This window comes from Taeniopygia guttata, chromosome 2, assembly GCF_048771995.1.
Source record: "Taeniopygia guttata chromosome 2, bTaeGut7.mat, whole genome shotgun sequence".
NCBI classification, from domain to species: Eukaryota; Metazoa; Chordata; class Aves; order Passeriformes; family Estrildidae; genus Taeniopygia; species Taeniopygia guttata.
Window position 1 is genome coordinate 21,597,010 of NC_133026.1, and position 15,642 is coordinate 21,612,651.

At 37.5% G+C, this 15,642-nt stretch overlaps 1 protein-coding gene across 4 annotated transcripts in view; it reads left to right on the forward strand.

Annotated features, from left to right (window-relative positions):
- CROT (carnitine O-octanoyltransferase) overlaps positions 1-15,642 on the forward strand; it is a 44,494-nt gene that overhangs the window by 717 nt on the left and 28,135 nt on the right. For all 4 annotated transcript variants that reach the window (XM_002193402.7, XM_030264616.4, XR_012054488.1 and 1 more), the window contains 13 exons: positions 106-229; positions 6,067-6,191; positions 7,166-7,347; positions 7,530-7,654; positions 8,160-8,268; positions 9,734-9,827; positions 9,920-10,045; positions 10,474-10,575; positions 11,204-11,287; positions 11,391-11,498; positions 11,747-11,877; positions 13,139-13,262; positions 15,110-15,188. In XM_002193402.7, the coding sequence (XP_002193438.2) occupies positions 115-229; positions 6,067-6,191; positions 7,166-7,347; positions 7,530-7,654; positions 8,160-8,268; positions 9,734-9,827; positions 9,920-10,045; positions 10,474-10,575; positions 11,204-11,287; positions 11,391-11,498; positions 11,747-11,877; positions 13,139-13,262; positions 15,110-15,188 (1,504 nt within the window). In that variant the 5' untranslated portion in view covers positions 106-114. Of the gene's footprint in view, positions 1-105; positions 230-6,066; positions 6,192-7,165; positions 7,348-7,529; positions 7,655-8,159; positions 8,269-9,733; positions 9,828-9,919; positions 10,046-10,473; positions 10,576-11,203; positions 11,288-11,390; positions 11,499-11,746; positions 11,878-13,138; positions 13,263-15,109; positions 15,189-15,642 lie in introns of those variants that run through there.

Sequence of the window (15,642 nt, forward strand, 5' to 3'; positions counted from 1 at the left end):
ACCTTGTAAATGGCAGGAGGCCGGAGCGAGGGAGAGAACAGTGTGGGGAGGGAGATTCGTCATCGGCCGTGGGCTTTGTGAACAGTCTGTTTGGTTGTGCTGCAGATCTGCAACATGGAAAAGCAACTGCTTGAATCCTCAGAGGAGCGCACGTTTCAGTACCAAGATTCTCTGCCTTCCCTGCCAGTACCTCCTCTTGATGAATCTTTGAGTAAATACCTTGATGCAGGTAATGACTTAATGTTTTAATTGTAGCGTGTCACGTGCTGTTGTAACCAGGCTAATCTGAAGATGTTTGCTAAGTGATTGTAGAGACAGTTTGTACTGTAATTGGGGCGTGGGATACAGACAAGCTTACAGTGCCAAAGGGTCTCTTTCAGGCTCAAAAGTGGAAATTAAGTGCTCAGAGAAACTTGAGTAAAAGTTTTTTATTTATCCCTAATTACCTTTCTTCAAGGGAATTTGGCACTTGAGTAACTTTTTGGTTTGAGAGTGGAATTTTTTTTCCACTTTTTTTTTCTTCTCCAAAAAAAAAGGTGATCTGGTGAAAGATACTTCACTTAAAATTTTTGGTTTGCCTAACTGTGTGTTTATAACTGTGTTTGCCCAGAATCTTTTTAAAAAAACAAGTTATTTAAAACTTTTCATATTTAATATTTGTGAGAAAGAACACTTATTAACTGTACAGTAGTAGGCAAAAGTAGTGGTGAGCATTTTTTACATAATTTAGCTTCGATACTTTCTGCATGTTGACTAATCTAAAGAACATCACAAAAAAGTTTGGAAAACAACATCAGTGCATGTGTATCTAGTTTTGTTTGTAAAGAAAAAATGACTGGTTAGTTCTTTATTATGTATTTGGAACAGCAAAAATGCATTATGAAGTATCTTGAGACTACCTTTCTCTATTTCTTCAATAATTTTCAGAACTCTGAGACATGGAGTTTTTTCTGGAACATCTACTTTGTATCTTACCATCTTACAGGTTTTACACAAATGCTAACAGAGTAAGACTTGGAGTTCTCTTCTTAGCAGAAACATAATACACCAAATTTTCCCTTTCCCAAAATAGAATTCCTAAAGTTTACTCTTCAGTTCACATTTATTATGAGTACTGGAAATAGCTTGCTTTGGTGTTCTTTACACAATGGTTTTTTGATGCAGGCTGTTGAAGTAGTGGGTTTTGAGCAAAAGTTTGTGTATGGGTGTCTAAAAGAATGCAGTCTTTTTGCTGTAATGCAGATTAACTAAACTTGTGCTGCAAGAGTAGAACCTGCAATAACAAAATTGCTGTTTAGTTTTGTAAACCCATGTGTCTCTCCAGGTTAATAAATAACTCTGTCATGGAGTGAGAAAATCTGATAGTGAATTTGTTTGTTCTTGTGTTCTGATTCTGATCTGTTTTCATAAATAACCTTATCGCATGTCCCTTTCTTTTTTCATGCTGAAGTTAGTTGCTGCTTACTGTTCCATGTACAAAATCTTTCTATCATTTTAATTGCTGTTGCTCTTCTTTAGTCTCACTGGTGGTGGAGAAAAGTTAACCCAGCATTTGCCAGTCTTCCCTTGTACAAATATATTAAAGCCAAAAGGTGCAGGGCACAGTTCTAGACTTAGCTCTGTGAATTTCATTGCTTAAGCTTGTCATTTTAGTCTATAAATGTGAGTGAAGGAAGGAAAGGAGATGCTTCAGAAGAACAATTCAGACCTTCCAAGTGATTCTTCATAGAGGCTTTAAATTAGTTCTGGGAAACCTTCTTTCATTGTTTGGAGGAGGACTCCAGGCAATTGACATTAGTCAGGATGCCTGCTGGTAAAGCACTTGTCTGTTTAGAGCCAGAATCTAACTAGAAAAGCTGGACAAAGTATGTGTCAGAATATGCTTTATTTAAGGTCTTACAGTTGCTACCTTTTAAGGAGTAACCCTGTTTTTAAAGTAAGCCTTGAGAACAGAAGGTGGCTATAGCCATGTTACTTAGCCTTCCAGCCCAGACACTGAGATTCAGAAAAATAGACTCAACATGAAAGTATGAAAACTCAAGCTTCTAGCTTCCCAGAGGATTTCTTAACTATGCAACTGAAGGTGTCATTTATGGGATACTTCTTGTTCATGGGCAGAGCTGATCGCTGAATGAGAAAGACAAGATCTGTGGGCTGAAGAAATGCAAGAGAAGTTTCACTGAACTCTGGTGAGAAAGAGGCCAAGTTCTGCTCTTTAATGGTGCTGCTTCTACATGTGCTTAAATAGTTTTTAAATGGAAAGAGACCCTGTGGTCATAGAATCATGTAGATTGGGAAGAGTTCATCTAGACCAAATTTCTGCTCAAAGCCGGTCCAAACTACAGCATGATGCTCAGGCCCTGCTTACCCAGGTTTTGTTTACTTACAAGGGTGGAGACTGTTTCATTGTAACCTGTTCTGGTGTTTGATCCCTCTCATGATTGTGGGAGGGAAAGAAAAACAACAAAAAAAAAAAAAAAAGAAAAAAGAAAAAACCAGCAATGACCAAAAAACCCAAAAAATTTCACTTTTCCATGTGAGAAATTTTCTGTATTCCACCTTTATTCTATTTTCTCTTATCCTAATTCTTTCCATCTCTGAGAGGAACTATGCTTCACCAGAACTTCCCATTCAGTTGAAGTGGGCAGCCAGGTCTTCCTTTGCATTCTCTTCATAAGCTCAACAAACACAGTTCTCAGCATCATCTCTGTTGGGCATTCCAGTCCCCTTGCAATCTTAGTCACCCCTTTAATTGTTCAACTAAATTAATGACAGATCTTTTCCAACCTAAATGATGCTATGAATTGAGACCAGAACCAAATAATTTTGCTTGAGTTTCATTTTCTATTTGAAAATTAATATCAGAATATCAGAGGGTAAGCATCCTGTCTTTTAATAGTGTTTGATAATAAGGTCATTTTCTGGGAAACCTGAGTATTGGACTACCCTCAGTCACGGAAGGCTTTCAACTTCAGGATGAAAACTGTAATCTGCAAAAGGGTAAAGCTGAATGGCTCTGTTGCTGTTATTTCTTTTTTCATTTGTGTTCACAGCTGATGGTGTGCAATCCAAGCTGCATCTAGATGAGGTCTAGATGTGTAGGCACTATGTGAATATCCACAGCTGATCACCTGTGGTGGAGGTGTAAGGGGAATACTGGTACCTTTCCAGTTGTGATGGTGTTGTAGTGGAATTTTTGGAGGTTCCAATGCAATTTAAACACGATCATTGTATGGTAATACTTGAAAGTAGATGTTCTGTCTTGCTGCCTGAGGTTGCCAGAATGTGTTTAAAACCACATTTGCAGGTAGTATTTGGCCCACACTTTCTGTGTTTATCCTGTGGAATAGAAAAAATGTCACTTGCATTATTGTCGTGGAATACCATACCATACAAGGAGACAAGGATGTATCTGAAAATGGATCCTTATCTTTCACTTTAGGACAAGTAGTGGAAATTACTGAAATGCCTTATATAATTAGGATTAAAATGGAATTATTTTGAACTTACCCTTGATAGAAGAGGATCAGCACTGAACAGATTGGACATAAAAAATTATGTGGGTCCTGTTGAGATGTGCCCATGAGTGCTGAGGGAGCTGGTCTTTGTCTTTCGGAGGCCACTTCTGCTAATATTTGACAGATCATGATTACTGGTGAAGGTTCCTTGAGCAGATGTTACTGTTGTCTTCAGGAAGGACAAGACTGATCAATCTTGCTTTAATTCCTGGGAATCCCTGGCAAATAATAATGAAAACCATTTCTGAGCATATGAAGGACAAGAAGGTGATTTGGAATGGGCAGCATAGGTTTCTGAAGAGGAAATTTTGCTTGACCAACATCGTAGCCTTTTATGATGAGGTGACTGTCCTTCTGGACAAAGGAAGAAGAGTGAATATTGTTTATATCAACTTCAGTAAGGCTTCTGGCATATCAAAAGCTTTTAAAAAATCTTCATAGGTAAACTAACAAAGTTTACCTATGATAATAAAGTTCACTAGGTAGAAGACAGATGGAAACTCTTATCATCTACTGGGCTCAAAGGTCTGATCAGCAACACGTACCATTTGTAGGCCAGTCTCTGATGGTGTACACCGGGGTCCAGTAATTTTTGATATGGTCGTTGGTGGTGAAGGGACATGCATGATGGGACAGACTCTACTCTGAGTTTGGGAGCTTCCAAAGCTGGAAGGAGTAGCTAATATGCCAGATGGTTGTTATGCCATCAGAGGGAGCTTGATAGGCTGGAAGAACAGGCTAACAGGAGCCTTTTGAAGCTCAGGAAACACAGGGAAATGCCAAGTCATTCACCCAGGAGAAGATAACTTGCCTCAGCAGCACAAGCTGGGGCCTAGTGTCTGGATGCAGAAGAGCCCCTGGGGTCTGGTAGACATGAAGTTGAGCATGAACCAGCATGTGGCCTTGCAGCAAGGCATGTCAGTGGTGTCCAGGGCTCCCTATAGAAGGAGCATTGCCATCAGGTGCAGAGAAGTGATCCTTTGCTTTGGTTCAGTGCTGGGAGGACATATCTGCAGTTCTGTGCCTGTTTCTGGGCTCCCTGTGCAAGTGAGATAGGGACATACAGAAGTGAGCCCAGAGAGGGGCTGTGGCAGTGATTAAGGTCTTGGGTTATCTGACATATGGGAAGAGACAGAGAAAACTAGGATTGTTCAGGTCTTTGCAATATGTGTGATTACTCGTGGAGGAGTAAATAAGACGGAGCCAGACATCATAGCAGCAGTATCCAGTGACACCGTAAGAGGTGATGAGCACAAACTGAAATACAAGAAATTCCTTTTAAACATAAGGAACCTGCTCTTACTGCAACAGGGGTCAAGCAGTGAACAGGCTGCTACCAAGGTGATTGTAGAGTCTTCATCCTTACTTAAAACCCAACACAGTCCTGAGCAACTTGCTGCAACTGACCCTACAGAGATGAAATGTTGGACAAGATGATCCCTAGATTTATGAAAAAGAGAAAAATAGTGGTTGCTGGCAAGCAGGTGTGATTGCAGCAAGACAGAGTTAAGATTTAATATTTAGGTTAACAATGTATTTGATACCTTGCCCTGCTGAAACTCACTCATTGCTTTGCAAAAGGAAGATACGGATGAGAGATGATGCAGGTATTTGTTTAAATTTTTGTCATTTCGTATTCTTTCTTTGTTTCTTAGCAGCTATAAGTTGATTACAGGGTTACCACTAGCAAGGCAAACAAGAAATTAACTAATGATAGTGTCCAGCAGCCTCAAAAATTACTTGGGCCTCATTGTGTAGGCGTTGAATCACCAGAAACACACCTCGCACACAGCCCTCTATTCTGTTTCCCACTGACTTCACAATCTAAGTATAAATATAACAGAAAATACATTATACAGGTGAGTATAGGAAAAAAATGAGATGTGCCTGTATGGAAAATTACATCAGCAGTGCCCATTACTGACCGTAGATTTCATTGTAAAAAGTCTTTAAGGTGTGTTTAGATTAGACTAGTTTTGCAGATGTTTGTGGAGGACTTTGGCCTATAATGCAGATGATCTGAGAGAAATCCAAAAGGATTTAAAAACAGAAAAACTATCTACCAGTAACTGCATTTGCTATCAATCAAAGGTGGGTATAACACAAGGACAGTGAATGAGAATTGATGGGCAAGTTGCTTGTAGACCATGAGTGGACTTGAAAATACAGGCAAATAGCTTGTAGTTGGTGCAGTACAGTGGCAGACATGTGTGCTCATTGTGTTAATTTAGAAACAGCTTTCTTGTAAATTTAATTATTTGAAAGAACAAAGAATATTTGATTTAGTTATCTGATAGATATTTCAGGTTTTCAGCAATTACATTAGTCTGCTATCATTCGTATTTATTTAAAAGTATGTATTTATGTTTTATTAGAACATACTTATTTATTTACAGACTTTTGAGAGGTGTTTAAAAGGTGTTTTCCCTTCAAATACTTGTTCTAGAAAAATTAATTCTCATTAACTCCCTTGCTTGTGAATACCTGAGTCTTGGAATAAATCTTACTATACAGTTGTCTTTAAAATAAAAACCTTTTCTTTTTACAGTGAAGCCATTTCTTAATCAAGAAGAATATCAAAGAACCAAGGATATAGTTAAAAATTTTGAAAATGGCATTGGAAAAGAGTTGCATCAGAAATTACTGGAAAGAGCCAGAATGAGAAGGAATTGGGTGCGTATTTAGATATGTAAGAAATCATAATTCAGTGTAAAAAATCTTAATTCAGCTTGTGGAAAGTTGGTTTTTCAGGATGTAACTCAAAGAATCATTTAGCTTTTTTAAATCTTCAAATCTTCCTTACATCTGCCACTTGACCTGTGGATATGAACTAATTCACTTACATATATGTCATTTGTTTTTTCAAAGCTGAGTGGCTAAGAGACCTCACTGACTAAAATTTAAAGTTATTTACCAGCTTTTGAATGCTTTGTCTTCCAGTCTCTCCTTCTATGACATTTGTCCCTTCTCCCTCTACCCTGAGAAAAAAAAAAACAACCCCCCCCCAAAAAAAACCCAACAAAACAAAAAATGCCCCCCCCCCAAAAAAAAAAAAAAAAAACCAACAAAACCAACCCTGGAATTCAGAGTTTTGTTTCTTTTTTTTCTTCATAGAAGGAAACTATGTGCTAGCATTTTAAAGTTGTCTTTTAACAGCAAAAGAGATACAAGGAAGGTCATTACCAAGTGGAATTCATGAAGGCTTTCTAAATCCTAACAGGATACACTCCAGAGTGGGGATTTTCAGATGGTGGCAAAAAATGTGCGTTACAAATGGTCTCTCTTACATACCCTCTCAGCACAAGTCTAGTTTCCTTCTATTCTTCGTGGAGTAGTCTGTGATATTCACAGCAGCCACAACTGACATCTGCAGGAGTTTAAGATGATGAGTATCAGAGAAGAAATACCATAATTTGCAGCTTAATATTCTTAAGCAGCATTGAACTTTATTTCAAGCTTGAAAGCAGAAGAGCTAAATGTGTCATTATCTTCATCAGTTAGTTTTGATCCACTGTCCTGCCTTGTGTTATATAGGACTTACTATTCAGAGTATTAAAATAAAAAAGTAAAAAGCAGGTAGTTGAACATAATTGTTAAAGAATTAACGAATACCAGTAAGTTCTGATGTTTAACATTTTTTATTTCAGCTGGAGGACTGGTGGCTGAATGTGGCTTATCTTGATCTTCGCATCTCAACACAAATACACTGTAATATGGGAGGCCCTGGTCCCTATATTGAGCACTGCTGGCCACCGAAAGAGGGCACTCAGATAGACAGAGCATGTGTAAATATATGGCACACCCTGAAATACTGGGATCTACTACGAGCGTAAGGCTTTAATTAAAAATTACTGATCCTAAATATTGATGGTCTGTGTATCCTTAATTGCATATGTGCGTTCATGTCCATTGGCATGCATTCTCTGCTGTAATAGTCAGGTTTGTCTTACCTTGATTTAATTCCATCATTTTAATTTCTCTTGCTTAATGTTGCTATGTTTGTTACTACAGAGAGAAGGTTGCCATAGAGAGATCTGGGAACACTGTTCTGGACATGAACCAATTTAGAATGCTCTTCTGCACTTGCAAAATTCCTGGACTTACCAGAGACTCTCTTGGCAATTATTTTAAAACAGGTAAACAAATGAAAATTTGGGATTAATATAAGCAAATGATTTTTATTAATATGCTAAAGGAGTGGTCAGTTTAACCATAAAATTCTTGCTATCTTGAGCACTAAATCAGCTACTGGTTGTAGAGTGTTCATATAATGAAGCAAAGAAGGTGTCTCATCTACAAATGCCCTTTTTGGTCCAATATTTAGTCCTTATCAAATTTGATTAAAACAAAGCTCTGCTTCAAATTGTGTATAACCAGCCTGATGCCTGTAATAAACATGCCAGCATAAAGAATTGATGAAAGACAAGACACACAAATAAATGAAATTTGCTGCTAAATAATGACAATGACTTGAAGCAATTTCTAACAGTGAAAGTTATGTGTGACTTCTGTTGGCTTTCAAAATGTCTTCAAATTTGCAGAATTGAACATAAAATGTCTGTAGGGCTTGCTGAGTTTTTTCTATATCTGTCACTTTATCCTCAAGGTTGGATTTTCATTTATTCCTGATTTTCATTTCAGAGGCTGAAGGTGAATGTCCATCTCACTTGATAGTCCTATGTCGAGGTCGAGTATTTGCATTTGATGCTATGCATGAAGGCAGCATGCTGACTCCTCCAGAGATTTTCAGGTTTTCAAAATGCTTATTTTAAATGAGCTGTCTTACTTAAGCTACATAAAAAAGCGGCTTTTTTTTTTTTTCTATTCCCTTGACATTAAAGAATTAGGTGTGAGAGAGGCTACAGCTTCTCCTTTAGCTGAAAGGTTCAGATTTGTATAAATCCTTGTTCAGTGGAGGGCAATTTCTTTCCGTGTTCTATTGTAATACTTCTGTAGAGCATCATATAAAAGGGCCGAAAGAAGATATTTCGGTAGGAAATACCATTTTTTGTGGTTTCTTTCCATGGAATTAGTAGGATTACAGCTATCATAATTTCTTCCAGATACAATCCGCATTGCTACTTAATCATTATCAAAGCTGAAGCACTCTCAAGTGTTGAACTCTCCCGTTACATACAGATGTAGTTTCAGCATAAGTCTCTTGTGACTGATTTGCTATCTATATGCATCTCCTTACTAAAAAAGGGTTGTTAATTTTGCCAGGCAATAACTTAATGCAGTTGTCAAAGTGCTGCTTATAGTGCACAACAGAAGGCTTGTAAGTAAAATAGGCAAAAAGTGGATGGCCAAATTCCTCAGGCAAGACAAACCTAATTAGAGGAGCTAAAAATCACTTTTTAAAAATAATCTGGTAGTTTAATAGCTAATATTTAAACATGCATTTCTAATTTTTGTAGTTATACCTGTTAAATCAAGCCAGTAAGAAAGAAATGAACGCTTGGAATACAGACAAAACCCTCTAAATCTATTGTCTAGGGGAACGGCAGATTTGGTTTGGTTTGGTGGGGCTTTGTTTGGCTTTATTTTTTTACGGTCATCATGGGTGTCTCATATTTTTGATACTATCTAAGTAACGATCAATAGTTGTATTGAATAGGAAAGAGTGCCAGAACAAAGAACAAGCCAGATTAGGTGCCTGTAATTTATGGAGTTCCTTTAATATGGAGAACTGAATTTGCAAACTAAAACTTACCCCTCTGTTAATTATTTTTCTAAAGGAAGAGTTAGGAAGAAAATTGCTGTTGTATAGTTCAGAATCTACATTCAGGGTGCACTCTAGTAAGTGATCTGCTTCAAAGTTTATCTTGAGGGGAAGGTTTGCCCTGTATGTGATTAGCTGCTGTAGAAGCTGTAAAGCTGCACTATTGCAGATGTCTTCTGCTCTGAAAAGTCTCAACCTGCACTGTTGAAGTCTTAAATCTAGTTTTAAATTAAGCGTGTAACAATGTTTTAGCACTACAATTGTTTATGTGTAGTTGTACTGGGCTTGTAGGTGCTGAATGACTGAAACCTGAGCAGGTCTTCAGTTGTCCTTAGAATCTAGGGTAGCTGATTCATGCTTCCTGAAAATTCACACTGCCTTGTGAATGTTGAACCAAAATTCCAGCTTTGCAAAAAAGGGAGAGAGAGATGCAAGGTGTCATTTACCTTCTCTCCATCTGTTCTTAACTTCAGTTTTTGAAATCTTCTTAAAGGCAACTTACATATATACAGAAGAGATGCTACAGTGAACCAGATGGACCAGGACTGGCAGCCCTAACAAGCAATGAAAGGACCAAATGGGCAGAGGTAGAAATACTTCAGCAGCTGGTTCCTGGGAAAAGCATTGTGATCAGTGGAAAAACATTATTTCACTTAGCTTTGTCTTTTATGCCTTCTAGTTACGGGAATATTTGATACATCTTGATCCAAAGAACTTAACTCTTCTGGAAAAAATTCAGAGAAGTTTATTTGTGGTTGGCCTTGATGATTGTAGCCCTCATGCAACTCCTGAGGACTACACTGAGGTAGTTAAGAATTTTAATTCATATCTGATCATCTTTACATAAAAATTTCTCCTGCATATATACAGAAGTAGCACCTCTTGCTCTTTTAGAACAGTAAAAATGAAGCAGATATATATGTAAAAAATGTGGTTTTTTGATCCATAGGAAAACTTTTTAAATGTTAGGCCATTGGAAGTGGGAATGGCTGAAATCTACATTCATAACATTTTAGCTCTCTATATTTCAGGGTCATCAAAAACATAGTCACTAACTTTTTATCACACTTCTAATTAATAACGTGGCCCTATAATCATGTTCATCTTGAACTGGATGAAAATGTCATCTGTCAGGGAGGTCTTGCCCTCTTAATGTAGACTAGGTTTCGCTTACAAAGACTGGCAGTGTTCTTGGTGTTTTTTAGACTTCACAGTATGTTTCTTCTGCTTTAGCTTACAAGGCTGGGGCTAACAGGTGATCCGACTGTGCGCTGGGGAGATAAATCCTACAATAGCATATTCTTTTCCAATGGAACCTGTAGTGCATTCTGTGATGTAAGTTAATTTTTTTCCATCTTTTGAGTATTTGTTTACTGGATTTTCACCTTCAGAGTATTAAGTGCTTAATGTATTAGTCTTTAGTGTAGCCTTGTTTACCTGGCACCTGGTCTAGTAAGTTTCCAAAAGCAGTCTGCTTTCTAATGTTCTTTGCTCTCTCATGGTGTTTGCCATTACACAATACTTGAATTAACAACAGGATCTGAAGTCATAATCTTATTTCTGAAAGTATTTAATGAGGAGTTCCAAAGGAAAGTCATTACAATACACAAGTAGACTCTAAAGTAATTCTTTGTTTGATGTATCCATTTGAATAGCTGTGTTTTTTTAAACTGTGTTATTTTAAACTCATTATTACATGGCCAGCATAGCTAATATTTTTCCTTAAATCTACCTTTTCATGGCAGTAGTACATTGTACCTCCCTGTCCAGCTGCAGAGCAGTTAAAACAGTGGGTGGACTTAGAATACTTTGTATTTATTGCAGAACTATAAAACAAGTCCAACACTATGCAGTAAAGCTGTTGGTCGACAGGAAAAGAGCAGAATAGGGAAAAAAAGAAGAAGAATTTGATTTTCTTGCTGTTATGCAAAGAAATGTAATATCTTTTCTTATCTGATTCTAGCATTCTCCTTTTGATGCCATGGCTTTAATTACCATGTTATCTTATGCTGAAATGAAGATTATTGAAAATGAGGGAAAATGGAAGGTATCTAGCTTTTATAAACTTTCAAGCTTATTAGTTAATGTGTCTTTTCTTATAGATAACATTTTCTGGTTTTGCATCTTTTTTTCTGTCTTCATCTTCCCAGGGATCAGATAATGTGAGGGATATTCCATGGCCGGAGGAACTCGTATTCACAGTGGATTCAAAAATTATGAATGAAATCAGATGTACTAAAGAATTGTATTACAAGAAGGTGAAATTTACTCTTGGTTCTCTTAGTTGTTACAGATAACTATTTTTTTTTCATTCTATTTACATGTTTTTAGTTGGTCTTTTTTTCATGCTGGAGAACAGGAATGACTATGTTGCTGATTAATTGATGAATTTAACACCATGGTTAAATTTGTTACATCGTGGTTTATGTTGAGTGTGTTTTATTTGCAGTGGACCAAGTTGTGATATTTCATGACTTCTGTTGTTTTTCCTCCTTTGGTATGACAGGTGTCTGACTTGCAGCTGGTGTCTTACGCCTTCACATCCTTCGGCAAAGCATTGATTAGAAAGAGGAAACTTCATCCTGATACATTTGTGCAGCTTGCCCTTCAGCTTGCTTATTACAAATGCCATGGGCGGTAAGAAAATACCAGATTAGGAATAAAAAAATGGTTTCTTGAGTAGAGGTGTGCAATGGCTTTGCAGCGTTAGTATGAAATTTGCCATGGGGATGTAAGAATTAATAGCTAAGGGGTTTTTGCAGTAACAGTTGCATAGAGCCATACTTGCTTCAGAAGAATTGTGTTCTTGTGCCCATAGGGATAATAGATACACATATTATGGAGTGGATGGTAGAACACAGTCTGTGAAAACTTGAACTTGGGCCATACAAAGGAAACACTTGGGTGAACATAAAATGCAGAGCGGGTCAGGATTCTCTAATGTCAAATAGTTGCTCAAATGTAGAAGAGAGTTTTGTCTGTAGCATGTGACAGCCACCAGTAAAATGTTTAGTCTTCTAAGCCTGTAAAAGGCCTCACAAACTTCAGTGTCTCACTTTCTTCAGCAATATTGGGTGTGAAGGTTTGGGCAGAATAATAGAGATGAAGATAGTGACCCTTCAAGTGCCTACCTCTGCATTTTTGGATGTGACATTTAATTTTGTATTATTGACTAAAAGGTATCATTCTTCTTGTTATTGGCGTCCCCAAATTTCTGTTTGCTAACTAGCACTCATTATGGCTTGTGTAAGTCATTACTGACAGGCAGAGTTTTGCTTGCTTCAGAAGGAGGAGTATTTCATCATAGGAGTGTGATGTTTTGACACTGGTGAGGTGTAGCTCAGCAAAGGTTGGTTTGCTGAACATAAGGATATTAATTATCTGAGTAAAATAGCCTTGGTCTGTTGTAAGTATGCAAGTATATTTTATGTAGGTTGTATATTAAGTGGTAGTTAACATGGAGTTGCTCCATGTAAAAGCTGGATGGCTGTCAGAGAAGATTTTGACCTTTCCCTCACGTTGCTTATTTCAAATGTGTCTCTTAATTTATAAGGGTTTAGATGGTGTAGGTGGAAGTACATGGTGAAACTGAAACTTGCGTAATTTCAGCTGTTTTGTGCTAGAGGCTAGTAGATCTGTAGTCTGCAGAAAATATCCATAGCAATGCAATATTTTCAAGGTATAAGTATAGTACTTTTTTCAGTCATCTGTCCCATGAAACCACATAGAGTTGCTTTATGGCTCTTTTTCAGAAATAAACTTACAGAAAATTAATGGGGTTTTGGTACTTTTAACTGAGCTTGATGTGCAAGATCTTTTGCAGGACTTCTTTAGCCCTTGAGATAGCAAATAGTTTTGTTAAGTTAATGAGACACTCTTCCCCAATTTTTGTTCATAGTCCAGGCTGCTGTTACGAAACTGCCATGACCAGGCGTTTCTATCACGGCCGCACAGAGACCATAAGACCGTGTACTGTGGAAGCTGTGGAATGGTGCAAGTCCATGTTGGATCCTTCTGACAGTGTAAATACTGAAATCCTACTTTTAATTACTGTGTATTTAGAAAGCCTGTCATCTGAGCCACTTCAGACTTGTTTTGTTGTTGTCTCATTGATGGGAGTTGGTGCCTTTCCAGGGAGACAGATTTTAAATGTTGGGTTGCTTGAACTCTGATTCTGGTCATTGTGACTGAGATGTGCTGTTATGTGTGGTTTTGTGTGCTATTTACCTTTTGACTGAGATGTGCTGTTATGTGTGGTTTTGTGTGCTATTTACCTTTTGTCTCAAATTACATTCACACTGATTTATTTCACACCTCAAAAAGTTCCTGGGTTGTAGCCAAAGTATTGTGCTGTGCAGTTGTTCTGTTTTAATTTTCAGGTGAAATCAGGAAATGTTTATCTAACAGTTGCATCTGAGAGCAAGATTGAAAGGTGTTTGTGTCCTAGTGGTAACAGGGGTATATTCCTGAGTTTGCCTCTGAGTAGCTAAACTGGAGACCTTTTCTTTTCCCAGCAACTACCCTCTGGTGCTTGGCTGGCAAAGCGGGTCATGCCTTGCTTGCCAAGCAAGGGCTCTGCTAAAGCTCTTTCTCTTGCCCTCACTGCACATTTCTCAAAGCCTGAGAAATTAAGCAAGGAGAAGATTTTTGAGACAAAGGGCAAGACATCTTTAGCAAAATCAAAATCTATATTATAATGCATCTGAAAAGCATAGAGGAAGACAGCTGTCAGAAAGCATGTGTGATTAATAATTCTGGCCTTTAAGAGCACGTTTTCCTAGTCTTCACTGGCTTCTTTTGGCATGTACTGCAGTTTTAAAACTCAGTTTTCTGGCCATCTTCCAAATCTGCTTGCCTGTTCCAAACATGGATTCCTGTTATTTCCCTGCTCCTCAGTTACCTTCTAACCAATTATCAGGCTTCTGTGGTTACTACTAATACTAGTGTGTAACTTTCTGTGTACACTGACTGTAGTATTTTTCTCTTTGTAATGTTAAATAGCATCTGCAAATATCTCCCTATTATTGTTTTGTTGATTTTGTTTAATACTAACTATTGGAGCTTAAAAAAATTAGTTCAATAGTATTGAAATTAACATGCTTAAAAGTCTGCATTTATGTAATTTTGAATACCTTAAAGTCAGATGCTTTGAAATAATCCTTTTGTCTTAAATTTTGTTTTGCCCATTGTCTTCTTGATAGCTTGATTTTTATCCAAATCGAGTGGCTTCTGTCCTTGTTTCACATTCTCTGCTGCAGCCTCTTGTGTGATGAATGAAAGGATAAATAGTCCTTCTTAAGTAGTTCAAGGAGCTATCAAGATCTAAGGTCTTGGAAGTGAAGATCTTGAGCATCTGGGACTGTTTCTTAAGGCGTCCTTTACAAGAGCCATGTTATTTGTATTCTCTCTGACTTTAATATGCAAGTTTATATTAAAACTTGGGAAAACCATAATGTTGGGCAGAATTGGCAATCAGCAGAGAAGATTTGGGAATGTACCTAGTAGGAGCTAATGTCCTTCTGAATAAATGATATTGTAGAAGGTTTTTGGGTTTCCATTGTTTCAGATTATTTGGGAAAGAGTATGAGCTTTAGAATACTGTTCAGTTCAAAAGTGATCTGAGTAAAAGAGCAGAGATACAGGAAATGAGCAAGCACATTTTCCTGAAAAGGGAATTTGGGTTTGGGAGAAAGGGTTTGTGAGAGGTTCTTATGTACCTTTTAAGTTCCTCCATTTTCATCTATCTAAAATTGTAAGAAACTATGAGGGAAAAACCTGCTGATCTGTGATTGCTGATGTGTTACTCATTTGGATTGATTTTTCTTTTTCTCTCATTTTCTTTTTATTTTAATCTTGCCCTACTTTACAGAATTATCAACGGCTACAGCTGATGCATAAGGCATTTGCAAAGCACAATAAAATGAGGAAAGAATGTGAAAATGGAAAAGGTACTCTGGGATCAAAATTGTTGTGTCTTTTTCATGTGGGTGAAAAGGGAATACCTTTGTATGCTAGTACATTTCCTCTGTCTCCTTATTTTCCACCTGAATAAAAACTACCCCTTAACATTTTATACTTTAATTTTGAGGAGAAGAACTCAAACCTGCTCCTTGCATCCATCCTTGTACCCCAAAAATATGTTCACTTGGAATATTTATTCAGTTTTTCTGCCCAGCTAATCATTACTTTGGCATACCTTACAGTCAAATATGTGCTTGGCTGAAAAGTGAAAAAGGTGGTCTTTAGGATGCAGGAGAGATGAGGGTGAGATTCTAACTCAGCTATGTTAGTGCTCTACGCTATTCTGTGAATAAGAAAGAGTAGCTGGGAAATGAACCTGATGAACTTACATTCTCTCCAGCCTGTTATCACAATTCAGAGCAGTCGTGGCCCTGAAAGCCA